The 13,672-nt window shown below is 44.8% G+C and overlaps 1 protein-coding gene across 3 annotated transcripts; it reads right to left on the bottom strand.

The window, feature by feature from the left end:
* Nucleotides 1-8: 8 nt before the first annotated feature.
* On the bottom strand, nt 9-13,619 carry LOC114034124 (band 4.1-like protein 1). 3 transcript variants are annotated; one of them, XM_027849724.1, is made up of 7 exons: nt 13,519-13,619; nt 13,226-13,309; nt 10,201-10,287; nt 9,091-9,174; nt 6,248-6,328; nt 4,689-4,805; nt 9-784 (listed from the first exon to the last, which is right to left on the bottom strand). In XM_027849724.1, exons 1-7 carry the CDS (start codon nt 13,603-13,605, stop codon nt 776-778), a joined length of 549 nt encoding a protein of 182 aa, XP_027705525.1. In that variant the 5' UTR covers nt 13,606-13,619; the 3' UTR covers nt 9-775. The 3 variants fall into 3 exon arrangements, with proteins under 3 accessions (XP_027705525.1, XP_027705527.1, XP_027705526.1); XM_027849726.1 differs by having other exon boundaries at nt 10,201-10,284; XM_027849725.1 differs by having other exon boundaries at nt 13,226-13,306.
* Between the last annotated feature and the right edge of the window lie 53 nt (nt 13,620-13,672).

Here is a 13,672-nt window from a genome sequence, read left to right as displayed (position 1 = left end):
AGAGAGGAAAAGAGTGGGGCAATGGTGGCAAGAGAGTACGTCACGACTAGCATGAGTTTGGGGGAGGGAGGAGAGAGGGGTACGAATACTAGCCACAGAGCCCAGTGTCAGGCCCAGAGAGAAAGAACTCCTTCCTTTTGCCAGTGGGGATCTTCTTTCCTTCTTTCAAACATTTTTCTTGTTCGGAGCTTCTATGATGCTTGCTTTGTTGCAAAGCATTCCCCCTCATACACATGGGTGACGAATGTTGGAAAAGAAGGAGCGGATCACACACGAGTCCTCGTGAGATGGGATATGCAGAGCTTGTGGCTTGCTGGGCAGCTGCGATGTCACAAGGGGTCTGGCTTTTATTTCTCTTTATCATGGTAGCATTTTTTTCTTCTTTTTCTTTTTTTTTTCTTAAAAATCCCATCCATTTTTTTTTTTTTTGTCTGCAAAGGCGAACGTAGGTGGTTGGTTGGTTTGCTTTAGCCGTTGGTTTGATTTCTTTCCCCGCAACTTCCATAGCAGTGCAAGGCTGTGTTCTGTTTGCTGTGTGTATGTGTGTATGTGTGTGTGTGTGTGTGTGTGTGTGTGTGTATGTGTGTGTATATATATATATATATACCTATATATATCTATACATATATATGCTCTTCCTTTGTAGTCTCTCAGCAGGGACGGAACATTGCAGCTGGGTTGTCTGTGTCTAATCTCAGAATTCAGTGTGAAGGCCCTCTCCTCAACTGCTCTCCAAGTTGGTTTGAATAGAGATGCCAACTTCTTTGCACAGGGGTCAAGATTCCTGGAAGTCCAGTGTGAGGGGAAAGAGAAGAGAGAGATCAGAGGGGAAAAGAAGAAAAAAAGAAAGAAAAGAAAAGGAAAAGGAAAAAAAAGGACAAAATGAGTTAATGATTTATGGCTATTTTCTTGCCACCTTCCCAGCTCAAGCCTTCTCCTTCCTGGCTGAGCAAAAAGGCCCAGGTGGCTCATAGGCTCCATCAGTCACTGTTTCCCTGGGATCACAGAGAAGCATCAAGCTGGTTCTTAGCCTTGTTTGTGTCATGGCTTCCTTTGGTAGTCTGGTAAAGCTGATGGACCATTTCCCAGAATCATGTTTCAGGGAAGGGGAAGAAAATAAGCATTTATATAGCATCAAGTGCCAGGAATTTGTATTAAGTATTTTTTACAAATATCATCTCATTTGATTCTCACAATCCCCCTAAGAGATAAGTGCTGTTATTACTCTCATTTTTACAATTGAGGAAACTGAGGCAAACAGAGGTTAATTTGACTTGCCCAAGGTCACACTGCTAGTAAGTGTCTGAGGTCAGATTTTAAACTCAGGTCTTCCTAATTCTAGGCCTGGTGCTCTATCCCTGTGCTGTCAGTTGTTTTTAGATGCATAGAATAAAATATATAAGATTATGAAAAAAGCCAATTATATTAAAATACAATTATCACAATAATTTTTTTTAAAAGTTCATGGATATCAAGTGAAGAATCTGTGTTGTAGGTGAAAGAGAATTGAGCTAGGAGTCAAGAACCCTAGCTTTGAATCCCAGCACTAGTGCTTATGTGATCTCATAAATGAGATTCTTCCCTTTGTAAATCCTCTGGTCAAGAGCCTAAGTCACTGGGTGCCCTTGGCCAAGTCAATTTACTTCAGAAGTAAATTGTAAGGAAATTCAGTATACTTCAGAAGTAAATTCAGATACTTTAGAAGGTGCCTCATTTGTTAAACTGGGATAATTATACTTTTGCTATCTACTTTATAGAATTATAGATCCTATGGGAAAGCAGAGACCCTAGAGAAAACACTTAGTCCAATCTCCTCACTCCACACATTGGGAAACTGGTTAAGTGCCTTGTGCAAGGACTCATGAGCAATAAGCATTGGAGCAGGATTTGAACCCAGGTTCTCTAACTCCAAAGGAAATGCTCTTGAGGAAGATGATTTGATAACCTTTAGGCATTATAGAAATGTGAATTATATTATCAATATAAACTACTGGTATCATTATTATCATCATCATTGTCGTTATCATCATCACCCCAAAAATGTCAACTATATCAACTATATAATCAACTATAATCAATCAGCTACAGGATTTGGAGCTGAAAGTGACCTCAGAGATTATCTGGTCCAATTCTTTCTTATCACAGTGGACAACTGAGACCTATATCACGTTGGACTTGCCCAAGGTCACACATACATAGGCAGAGGTGAGACCAAAATGGTAGCCTCCTGACTCACCACTGCCCCACTCCACTTCTGGTGTCTAGCTCCCCACTGGGATCAGAGATTGGCCTCATGTAGAACGTAGCAGGAGAACGTGGTATTCATGCTGTAGGTGGTCACTGTGCCCCTGCCCTGCTGCTGGTCAGGGGTGTGGGCATGGTAACAGACACCTCCAATGAGAGCAGTGAGTTGTATGGCAACCAATCCCGCTGTCTTAATGTGCCCAAAGGAAAAAGGGGTAGGAACATCGGAGGCACTTTTCAAAGGCTTCAAATACTGAGTTTGGAAGGAACAGGTCACCAGCAGGAACTGCAATCTCCTTGGTGCTCCCAGGGGTGTCTGGGCAGGCGCCTGTAAGGGAGGATGGGGGAGGGAGGAAGCCAAGACCAACTCTATCATTCAGAGATGGGAGGAGAAGAGAAAGCCTCCCTTTCTCCCAGCACTAACAGAACTAATTAGGACTATAGCATTTAGAGCCAAGAAGGCTCTTAGAGATCACAGGATCATAGATTTAAAGTTAGAAGGGGAAATTAGAAATCATCTAGTTCAGCCGTCTCATTTGACAGGTAAGGAACTAAGATCAAGAGGGATCAATTGGCTTGTCCAGGGTCATACGGCAGGTAAATGTCAGAGGCAGGATTTGAAGGCAGGTTTTCCTTTCTCCAAATCCAGTGCTCTATTCACTACACCAGAGAGGTCAAATCCATATTCCTGAACCATATTAAAATGTAACTGGGAAGTATTTAATGAAATAAATAAAAATTAATATATCATACTGTTAACTTGTGGTGTTTAAGTCAATTTGCAGCCCCCAGGGATCTGTTTCTATTTGTTTGATACCACTAGGTCATCTAGTTTAAACCCCAACCCCCCCAACTTTATAGAGGAGGAAACTGAGGCCTGAAAAAGTTAAGTGACTTGTCCAAAGTCACACAGGTATTAAATATCGAGCCCGGGCTTCTCTGATCACCACTGCCCCATTGTTCTTTCCATTGCCCTTTGATCCTTTTTTTTTTTTGCTTTTTGGTGAGGCAATCAGGGTTAAGTGACTTGCCTACAGTCACATAGCTAGTAAAGTGTCTGAGGCCAGATTTGAACTCAGGTCCTCCTGACTCCACTGGGGCCAGAGCTCTATCCACTGTGCCACCTAGCTGTCCTGCCTTTTGACCCTGCTCTAAAAATGACTTATGATTCTAGCCTCTCCCAACTTGTTCTGTCCCATCGTGAGGGGTTATGAACAAACAACATTCATCCCATGATCTCTTCAGCCTGGGACGTGATTCTTGCATGGGGGTGGGGGGGCATGGGGCCAGGGGCTGGGATAAGAAATAAAGGGAATGAAGTGTCTGCTCCTGAAGGGCATCGCCGCTAGAAAGTGGGCTCTAAAAGAGAAAGATGGCACAGTGTGGGGTGACAGCATGAAAGAATTAAAGAAGGTAGACGACAGAGCCCAAGGAGGAGGAGAAGAAAGACAGGTTTGGACGCCAAAGAAGGAGCAGAGGCAGCTGCAAGTAAAAGCTACCATCACAGATCTACAGGTGGGAGCAGCAGGGGTGGGAGGATGCCAGAATGAGGAGCCTTGCTGGAAAGAACTTGTACACGTGTTTGTTGCGGGGGGGGGGGCAGGGAGGACGGGAGCTGTGAACGGAACAGACAAAGGAGAGCAGCGGCAGGGGGTGTTAGATGGAGGAGACACAGCAGAAAAGATACTTCAGACATGGAAGAGGAATGATGGCAGGCCAGGACTCAGAGCTGGAAAAGACCTCAGACGTCATCAAGTCCAGTTCTCTCATTTTACAGATGAGGAAACTGAGGCACAAGACTTGCCTAGATGAGTTAGTAGCAGAGCTGGGCCAAGAATCTAGGATGCCTCACAGTCTAGTCTTTCTTCTTCCTTCTGTTTTCCTTTCTTCCTCTTTCCCTTTCCTTTCCCTTTTGTATCTGAAAATGCATGTTTAATTCCATACTTGTAAAGACTCTTTTCTACATTCCTCAACATGCTGCTCCCCAGTCCAGGAAGCCTATCCAAGGGAAGAAAAACTTGAGCGAGGTTGTAAAGCCTGGAAGGATTAATAGCAGGCAACTGTCCCAGGGCTGAGGTCATCCATGCATCCCAGGATACAGGATACCTGTGATCTCCCCCTGTGCATGGGGCAGCTAGGTGGTGCAGTGGATGGAATGCTGGGCCACAAGTCAGGAAGACTCATCTTCCCAAGTTCAAATATGGCCTCACACACTTATTCGGTATATGACCTTGAATCACTTAACCCTGTTTACCTCAGTTTCCTCATCTGTAAAATGAACTGGAGAAGGAAATGGCAAACCATTCCAGGATATCTGCCAAGAAAAGCCCAAAATAGGGTCACAGAGAGTTGGACACAACTGAACAACAACAATAAACATGTGCATGAGTAATCGGGGGTCAGAGGAAGAGCCCCGTGGAGGGCCTTTCCATGGCATTCATTACCTGTGGCTTCTTGTCCCTTTCTTCGGGAGATGGGTCTGTTTCTCTGTATACAACGGCTTTGGTTACCAGCATGTCTGGGTGTTGCAGTTTGGCCTCCTTGATGGCCAAAGCCAACGCCTGGGACACAAGGATAGGACACTGTATGATATGAACAACCTCTAATTTAAACCCAGAGACCCAGACCCCAGGATGCACAGGGGGAGGGGGAGGAGAGGAGAAGGGTATATCCCTAAATGAACCCAATCCACTGAAGCCAGGATTGAGATTTAGGGTTTGGGGCACATGTCTTTGAGGTAGAAGCCAGGTCACCAACCAAACCCAAAGACTTCAGCATCCACAGGGACTTTTCTATGCTAATTAGATTTGGAACTGCATGAGGACAGGGACCACTATATCCCCTCCCCTCAACCAGGCCAAAGCCCAGCACAGGGTACCCCACAGGTACCAATTAAATGACAGTTCTGTATGTTATTGAATGCATGTCTTATTTCCCCAAGGGATAAAAGAGCTTTGGGAGAAGAAAGGATTAGAGATGTGCTGGAGCCAGCTTAAACTGGTTTTGGAAAACTGATTGTTAAATTTTCAATGTGAGTGTTTACACTTCAGAAATTGACAAGTGCTACATAGGGGATTGCTTTATTATTTGTTGATTGTCTAGACTTAAAAAAAGCCATGGAGAAAATGTTAATAATGCAGATTAAACTTTAAAAGTGTGTTGTATACATTTCTCTCTCTCTCTCTCTCTCTCTCTCTCACACACACACACACACACACACACACACACACACACAGCCGGTTGTTAAACATTTACCAGCACACCTCTAGAAAAGACCAAGCACTGGTAACACTTCTTAGTTTTGCCTATGAGACCTAAGCCTATTTCTGATTACTTAATGAGCTCCATATACAAAGACTGGATGCTTGGTGAGTTTTCCTCTTCATGATCTGGGATTTGCTTTGAAGGAAGTTTAGGGTGCCTTGTGAGTTCTTTTAGTGGGGAAAATGTCTTGGTATTTTTGCTCAAATTCCAAGTAAGTTACTTCCTGATACTAGAAAAGGATCTTAGGATCATTACATTTAGAACTAGAAAGGACAAGGGACCCTTATTTTTACAGAGAAGGAAATTAGCCCAGAAAGGGAAAAGAATTTATTTTAGGTCACATATAAGATCAGTAGAAAAGCTAAGATCTGAATCCAGCTCACTGGCCTCTCAGTCCAGGGATCTTTCCACTAAGCCATTTTAGATTCCTAGTCACTGCTTCTCAGGGACTCAAGGCCAGGTCACCAGATAAAGGGTGGGCATGAGGGGTGAGCAGGGTAGAAGATGAGTGATGAATACCACTAACACTGTCAGTCACAGTGGTAACAGGTCCATCGCTTGTGAAAGGCAGATCTCAGCTTTGTACTGAATTTTCACCCTTCTGCCTTCCTGCTCCCAAATTAGAGCTTAGAACAGTAGGAAATGGACTCGTTCCCTACCCCACACCCATCCTTTTCTCTAGCCTGGCCAGATGTCCTCTGATCAAGGCACAGGGTTCTAGGTAGAACAGATGGCATACCTGGTCTTGATCTACATCTTCATCTCCCGTGATGATGATGCGTTTCTCTATCCTGGTCTCAGAAAATCCTCCTTTCACAGTCTGAAGGGAGACATAGAAAAAGTTAGAAACTGTCTTATCCAATCCACACCTTCATTCACAGGTCAGAAGGTTAAGTCCTACATGGGGGAAGGTACTTAACCAGAGCAAGTGGAAGAGATGAGATTAGAACCCAGGGATATTTCTAAACTTTAGTTTACTGGCACCACCACAGGAAGTCTGTCCATGATCACCGCAAATCTATCCAGGGCCGTAAACACCCTCCCCTTTCATGCCCCCGTGCCGGGCAGAGGTATATTTGCCTAGTTCAGTAGTTGGGGAACCTGCAGCCTTGAGGCCACATACAGGTTCCCCCCTCCTGTAGTTACTCAAAACTTGAGAAACATGTCTGGTTTTTCTTTTTCCTCAATTTGTTTCCTCCTGCAGTTTGTTCTTCATTAAATCTGATCAGACACACTGAATCCTAAAAATTCTTTCTTTGAAATGCTTTTCAGGTCTGTCCCTTCTCTATGCCTGGCACAATGGCTTTCTCCACTGGGCCTGCCATGTCTAGTGTTGTGCAACATCCCAGACAAACTGATCCCCCTCTTTGTTCAATCATTTCAGTCCTGTCTGAATATCTGTGACCCCATTTGGGGTTTTCTTGGCAGAAATGCTGGAGTACCTAATTCCTTCTTAGCATTTCCTTCTCCAGCTCATTTTACAGATGAGGAAACTGAGGCAAACAAAATTAAGTGACTTGCCCAAGATCACACAGCTGTTAAGTATCTGAGGCTGCATTTGAACTCGCCTTTTTGATGCCAGGCCTAGTGCTTTAACCACTATGTCACCTAGTTGCCCCATCCCCCAAAAGCAGTGCTTCTATTATCAAAATAAGATAGGGCCCCGTCTCACTTGGCTCTGGCCTTCTTAGCCAACTTTCTTTCCAAAAGCACCCCAGCATAACCCCTCTGTTCCAATCTGGCTAGGGCCTTCAATGCTCTGCAATATGTACATTTGTTGCTGCTTCTATAGCCTGACTCAACTCATGCTGGTTCTTCTCTCCCCCTACCCAGAATGCTTTCCCAGTCCTATGCCTACCACCTATGTAAATTCTACTCAGATTTCAAGACCAGCTACAGTCTAACTTCCTGCTTAAAATCTCCCACCGATCTCCCTGTCTACTAAACTCCCAGCAAAAGGAACACGAGTAAACATTTCCATAGCGATTAGGGTCTGCAGCTTTCCTCCCAGCCCTACGACACAGATCAAGCATACAAGGTTCATTACCAGAGGATCTGCTGCCAGAAAGGATCTCCCCACCTTTTTATTTGGGGGCTCAGGGCGGTTGTGACCTGCCCATGGTCAAAAAGTTAGTGTAGACAGCAGAATTTGAACCCAGACGCCCTGACTTCTAGAGTCACCTCTCCCACTATCCCAAACTGCCTCTCATCACATCTTTCCAGCCCTCAGAGTCAGTATTCAACTGTGCCTTTAAGCACACAAAATTTTGCAGTTTGTTCTCATTTCAGGTGACTTTTAACCTCTTTCGCTAAATTGTGAATACCTTAGACAGAAGGACTATGTATGTCTTGCATTTCTTTTTTAATTTAATTTTATTACATTTTAAGTTGTGAACTCTCTCCCTCCCTCCCCACCCCACACTAGAGAAGGCTATCACTTGACACAGATACACATGCATACACACACACACACACACACACACACACACATATATAAAATGTAACAAAATTAAATTTAAAAAAAAAGAAGAAGAAAATATAGGACCTACATGGTCCTTCTCTGTAAGGTATGGAAAACACACTATGCATAATTCTATTTATCAGTTCTTTGGAGGTGGACAGCACCTTCTTTCCTAGGTCCTCTGTAGTAGATTTGAGTATTTATAATACTCAGAATAACTTAGTCGTTCACAGTTATTCTTCGAACAATATTGCTACATGTCTTATGTTTTTTTAGTCTTCCCTAACACAGTTAGCATAGAACCGAGCTCATAGTAGGAGCTCAAAAAAATATTTCTTTTTGATCAGTAATAACCCTGAGAGAGAAACGTTAGGACTAGCATTATTTTCTCTATTGTAGAGGTGAAGAAACTGAATCTAGTCCAGAGCTTCCCACATGGCCCTCTAGTTTAGCCCCTGTCTCCCACACGGCCCTTTAGTCCCTTCCAGCCCAATCTAGTCTATCGCCTCCCACGTGGCCCTCCAGTTCCATTTAGCTCAATTTAGTCCAACATCTCCCATTTCTAATTTTGTTTTGTTCTTTTAATTTTTTTTTTTTTTTTTGGCTAGGCAATGGGGTTAAGTGACTTGCCCAGGGTCACACAGCTAGTAAGTGTCATGTGTCTGGGGTCAGATTTGAACTCAGGTCCTCCTGAATCCAGGACTGGTGCTCTATCCACTGCACCATCTAGCTGCCCCCTCCCATTTCTAATTTTGCCCCTAAAGGAGAAGGGACTTGCCCAAGGTCATAAGGAGAGCTTGGGGCAGATCTTGGCCACAACTGAGATCTTTAGTGGCTTTCCCCATGAGTGCTAGGATAATAGATCTAGAGCTGGAAGGTTCCTTGGAGAACATCCAGGTCAAGGTCCTCATTTTACAGATGAGGAAACCAGGGAGGTTAAGCAACTTGCCCAAGGTTACACAGGCAATGGGTAGCAGAGCCAGAGTTCAAACCCGGGTCTCCGATTTGAAATCAAGCATTCTTTCTACTGCACCACACTGTCTCAAGGGCCATAGAGCTGGGTTCATAGAAAGCCTCTGTATGCCACAGATACCCTCCCCCATCTCTTAAATGGTACTTACTTTGGTAACATGGGTGGTAGTGGAAGTGGACAGGGTTTCTGCAGTGGCCCCATAGGCACTGGCGAGTACATCTTTCCCGATGATCTGCAAGGGACACAAGCCCACCCCATTCCCAGGCATTAAATGGAGGAGGCATGGCATCCCACAAGGATGCTAGGGAAGAGTGTGGAGGTCAGGATTGGGGGACACCCTCTGGGACAAGAGATCTTTGCCATTCGAGGTTAGTGCTATGGCATACGCTTTGAGAATCATTGGTTTAAGTTAAAAAGCAAAAGAGAGAGCCCTGAGGCTTCTCCTACCCTCAGCCTAACCAGGAAGAAGGACAAAGAGAGAAGAATGAGGTGAATGGTGCCCTCTCCTCATTAAGGTTGGTCACCAGTCCTCTCTCCAGGCATAGGCTTGCTGAAAATTCCAGCCTCCTAGAATCTTAGAACAGGAAAGGTATCTTCAAGATCACCAACTACAATGCTTTATTTCAGGGGTCAGAAAACAGATGCAGAGAAGTTGTTTGACCTATTCAGGAGGTGATACTAGAACCAAGGTCTCCTGGCTCCTAGTTTAGAACTTTTCTGAAACACGCCATGTAGAGAGAGGTTCATGATGCTGCCTTGGACATGCCATGGAGGCATGGAGGCATGGAGCCATGAAGGCAGTAGCAGCCCTGACCTGGAGGGTTGTGCTTAGACCTGGGGCCTGATTTCAGGAAGGGTCACGTCCAAAGGAGGACGACTGGAATAAATCAAAAGACCTGAAACTATGTCATAAGATGAACAGTTAACAGCACTAGGAATATCAGGCCTAGAAAAGAGAAAATCAGGGGTGGGAAGGCGAATAGAGAAGGTGAGAACCACTACCTTCAAGTTTTTGAAAGTCCAACTAGAGGAGAAATTACATTTGTTCCACCTAGCCCTAAAGGCAATGGATGGAAATTATACAGAGGTATACGTTTTGCCTTAATAATAAGGAAAAAATTCCTAATGGATGCATAGGGAACCTGAATGGTCTCAACTCCAGGAACGGCTCTAATAACTAGAACTGGCAGTCTACTCCACTCCCCCAGCCTCTGGGCTTTTGGCAACCATGGAAATGGATGGAGGATGGATCCCTTACCGGAGAAAGAGAACGGATTTCTGTTGCCACCGTCTGCGGTCCGGGAATCATGACTGCTGCTCCCTTCCCAGACTTCAGACTGTTCTCCTTGAGAAATAACAACAGGTAGACCTCAAGGGCTTGCCAGGCTCGAGGGGAGAGTGGGCAGGCACCCAGGGCCCTCCCCCATGGGCACCAGTGCACTTGAGCGTGAGAACACAGAGTTCCCACAGCCACAGAGTTTCTTATGAATTACTAATTAACAAATAATTAATGAGTAGCAGTGGTATTATTGAATCTCCAGGTAAGTGATACAGTCACTCATTCATCATTCAACAAGCATTTATTAATTGCCAGTGACATGCCAGGCACTGTGCTAAATGCTGGGGATAAAAGGAGATTACATTCTACTAGAGGAACATTTAAGACCGACAAATCAAAGCAAAATATATACAAACTAAATGGAAAGTAATTTGGAATAGAGACCTGAGTTCTAGGGTCTTGACTCTGTTTCTAACTTGTGAAGCAAGCCTCTTTGGCAAGTTATTTCTCCCCTCTGAACCCCCCCACCTTCCCAGTCTATTAAATGAGAGGGCTGGACTCAGTGGGTTCTGTGATTCTTTCTAGTTCTATAATCCTTTGTGTCTAAGCTAGAGGGGAAAGCGGTATCTCTGAAAGCCCCTCTTTCCAGGTAGGATTTCTCCTATGACATCCAGCAGTCCAGCTTTAACTTGAACAGTACCAGCGACGGCAAGCTCACTACCTTTCAAAGTAGCCCATTCCATTGTTGAATAGTTCTGATTTTTCAGATGGTTTCCTTATATTGAACTATAGTCCCTTTCCCTTTAACTTTAATACAATGGACCTTCTGGGGGCAAGCGGAACAAAAGCCAAGTGGCTGGGGAGAAGTGTGGGGAAGAAAATCATTTGAATCTTTTTATGTTATAAAGAAATTAGGAATTCCAAACCAGGAATTAGGTTGAATTAAATTGTCTTTTGTCTTTTTTTTTCTCTCTGCAATTTGTGTTTAGGAGAAAGTAGCAAATAACAAGAAAACAAGGACTTACTTTAAAAATTAAAAAGAAATACAAAAATTTTCCAAGGGATAAAAACCAGATTTGATATGTTTGCCCCAATAACCTATAGTTTCTCCATCCCTGTCTTCATTCTTGGATCGCCGATGTTCAAGATCGCTTATACATAAAGGGAACCTTTAACTTTTTAAAGCAATTCTTCATCTCGATTCCTAAATTCCTTGTGAGGCAGCCAGAGCAGGGGTTACTACCCAAGGGGACTGATAAGTGAACATGAGGCTCGGAGGGAAGTGCCCTAACCCAAGTTCATACAACAAGCTACAGGCTGAGCTCATATCTCTGCATCTGTAATACAGAGTTCTTTCTACTCTTCTTTGGCAGTTGTTGGGAAGGAGGTACCCATGATTCTGGGTAATAAGAATAGTTTCATAGCTATAGAGCTAGCTGCTAGGTGGTACTGTAGATAGAGCATCAGGCCAAGGGTCAGAAAGACCTGAGTTCAAACCTGGCCTCCTGTTTGCCTCAGTTTCCTCATCTATAAAATGGGCTGGAGAAGGAAATGGCAAACCACTTTAGCATCTTTACCCAGAGAACCCCAAACGGGGTCACAGAAGAGTTAGACATGACTGAACAGCAGCTATTGAGCTAGAAGAGATGTCAGAGGCCATATAGTACAAACTCTTTATTTTACAGCTGAGGAAGCTGAGACTCAGGGGGTTGTGACTTGTCCAAGGTTTTTTGTTATATTGTTCTTATTAAGCACGGTGGAACTGTGGTCTTTTTCTATCACACTGTGCTTTCTGAGGCCCACATCAAAGACCCACTCCTGGAGCCTGGATTTTACTGACCAAGTTGGGATCCTAGGATTTAGGAAGGGGCCCGAGAGCACAGAAGACAATGCCAGATCTGGCAGCAAACAGAAAGGTGACCTAGTCTAACCCACTTACTTTAAAGGAGAGGAAAATCAGGTGGGAAGGAGGGAAAGGATAGGAGTCAGCCCAAGGTCACATAGGTGACTCGTAGAATGTAAATGCAGACACTGTCAGGAGGTAGCCTGCTGGGCGGCCTCCCTGCCACAAATCTCACCCCCGTCCAGTCCATCCTCCACCCAGCTGTCAGTCATCTTCCTCAAGCTCCGTTCCAACCATGCCACTCTTTACTCAATCAACTCCAGCAGTTCCCTATCCACCTCTGGGATTAAATATAAAATCCTCTGTTTGGCATTTAAAGTCCTTTGTAACCTGGCCCTTCTCTGACCTTTCCAGTCTTTTTATACCTTACACCCTCCCACCCCAGCCCTGCTATGTATTCTGCAACCTGGTGACCCTGGCCTCCTCGTTGTTCCTCGAACAAAGCTCCCAGCTCCAGGTATGTTCACTGATTGCTCCCTGGATGCCTGGAATTCTCTCCCTCCTCATCTCTGCTTCCTGGCTTCTTTCAAGTCCTAGCTAAAATCCCACTTTTTACATGATACCTTTTCTAATACCCCTTTATTCTAATGCCTTCCCTCTGTTGATTATTTCAAGCTATGCTGTAATGTAGTTTGTTTGTACATAGCTGTTTGCATGGTGTCTCCCTCACTAATCTGGGGGTTTCTTTGGATCCCAGTGCTTAGCACGAAGCCCGACATATAGCAGGCACTTAACAAATGTTTACCGACTGCCTGACTGGCTACAAAAATGATAAGGACTCAAACAGATGTTTCTGATTAAACTTTAGTTGCACAGAAAAAACTGGTCTGTCAGAAGTGCCCAATCTCCAGGCATATTGGCTGGTCAGAATATGGCCTCTCCTTCTACCCATAAGACAGAGGCTCTTGGGATACCTGAGGCCCAGAGCCACGCATCTGCCAAAGCTCAACTCATTTCAGAGACTCAAGGTTTGACCACACGCGCTGTTTTTAGTACTGTGAGGGGGAAATCAAGGAGAGGGAACTGAGAGGCACATGTCCAGCACTGCCTCCCCACCTTTGCCCCAACTGGAGATAGCCAGATGGGGCTACATCAGCTTACCATGGTAGTGCAGGTGGTTTCCATGGTGACAGAGTGGGAAGTTGTTATCATCTCTTTCCCCCCAGTTGTTCCCCCATCCACCTGCTGACAAGAAGGAAGTTTAGGGGATACTATGAGCTGACTGGAAATACAGACATGAACACAGACCTCGTGATGAAATCACAGGAGGTCAAAAGCTGGCAAGGGGATCCCCCACTCCCTCCCTCGGTTTTACTGGCATTACTTGAGATACCTCTTGAGAGACTTCCCAAGAGCAGGGGCCAGGATGGGGAGGAGGGGGAAGGGCGTGTCACCTGGGCTGTTTCCATCGTACTGACTCTAGCCTGCAATACGGCCTCAGGCTCAATCTTCTTTCTGATCGCCATGCTGCTGACAGTCATTGTCTCGGTCTTCACAGGCTGGGGGGGTAAAAAGGATGGGGAGCAACTTTCAGCAACCAACCTAGAA

This window comes from Vombatus ursinus, unplaced genomic scaffold (genome assembly GCF_900497805.2).
Source record: "Vombatus ursinus unplaced genomic scaffold, bare-nosed wombat genome assembly UNPS02008081.1, whole genome shotgun sequence".
Taxonomy (NCBI): domain Eukaryota; kingdom Metazoa; phylum Chordata; class Mammalia; order Diprotodontia; family Vombatidae; genus Vombatus; species Vombatus ursinus.
This window is presented reverse-complemented; position numbering and strand designations above follow the sequence as displayed.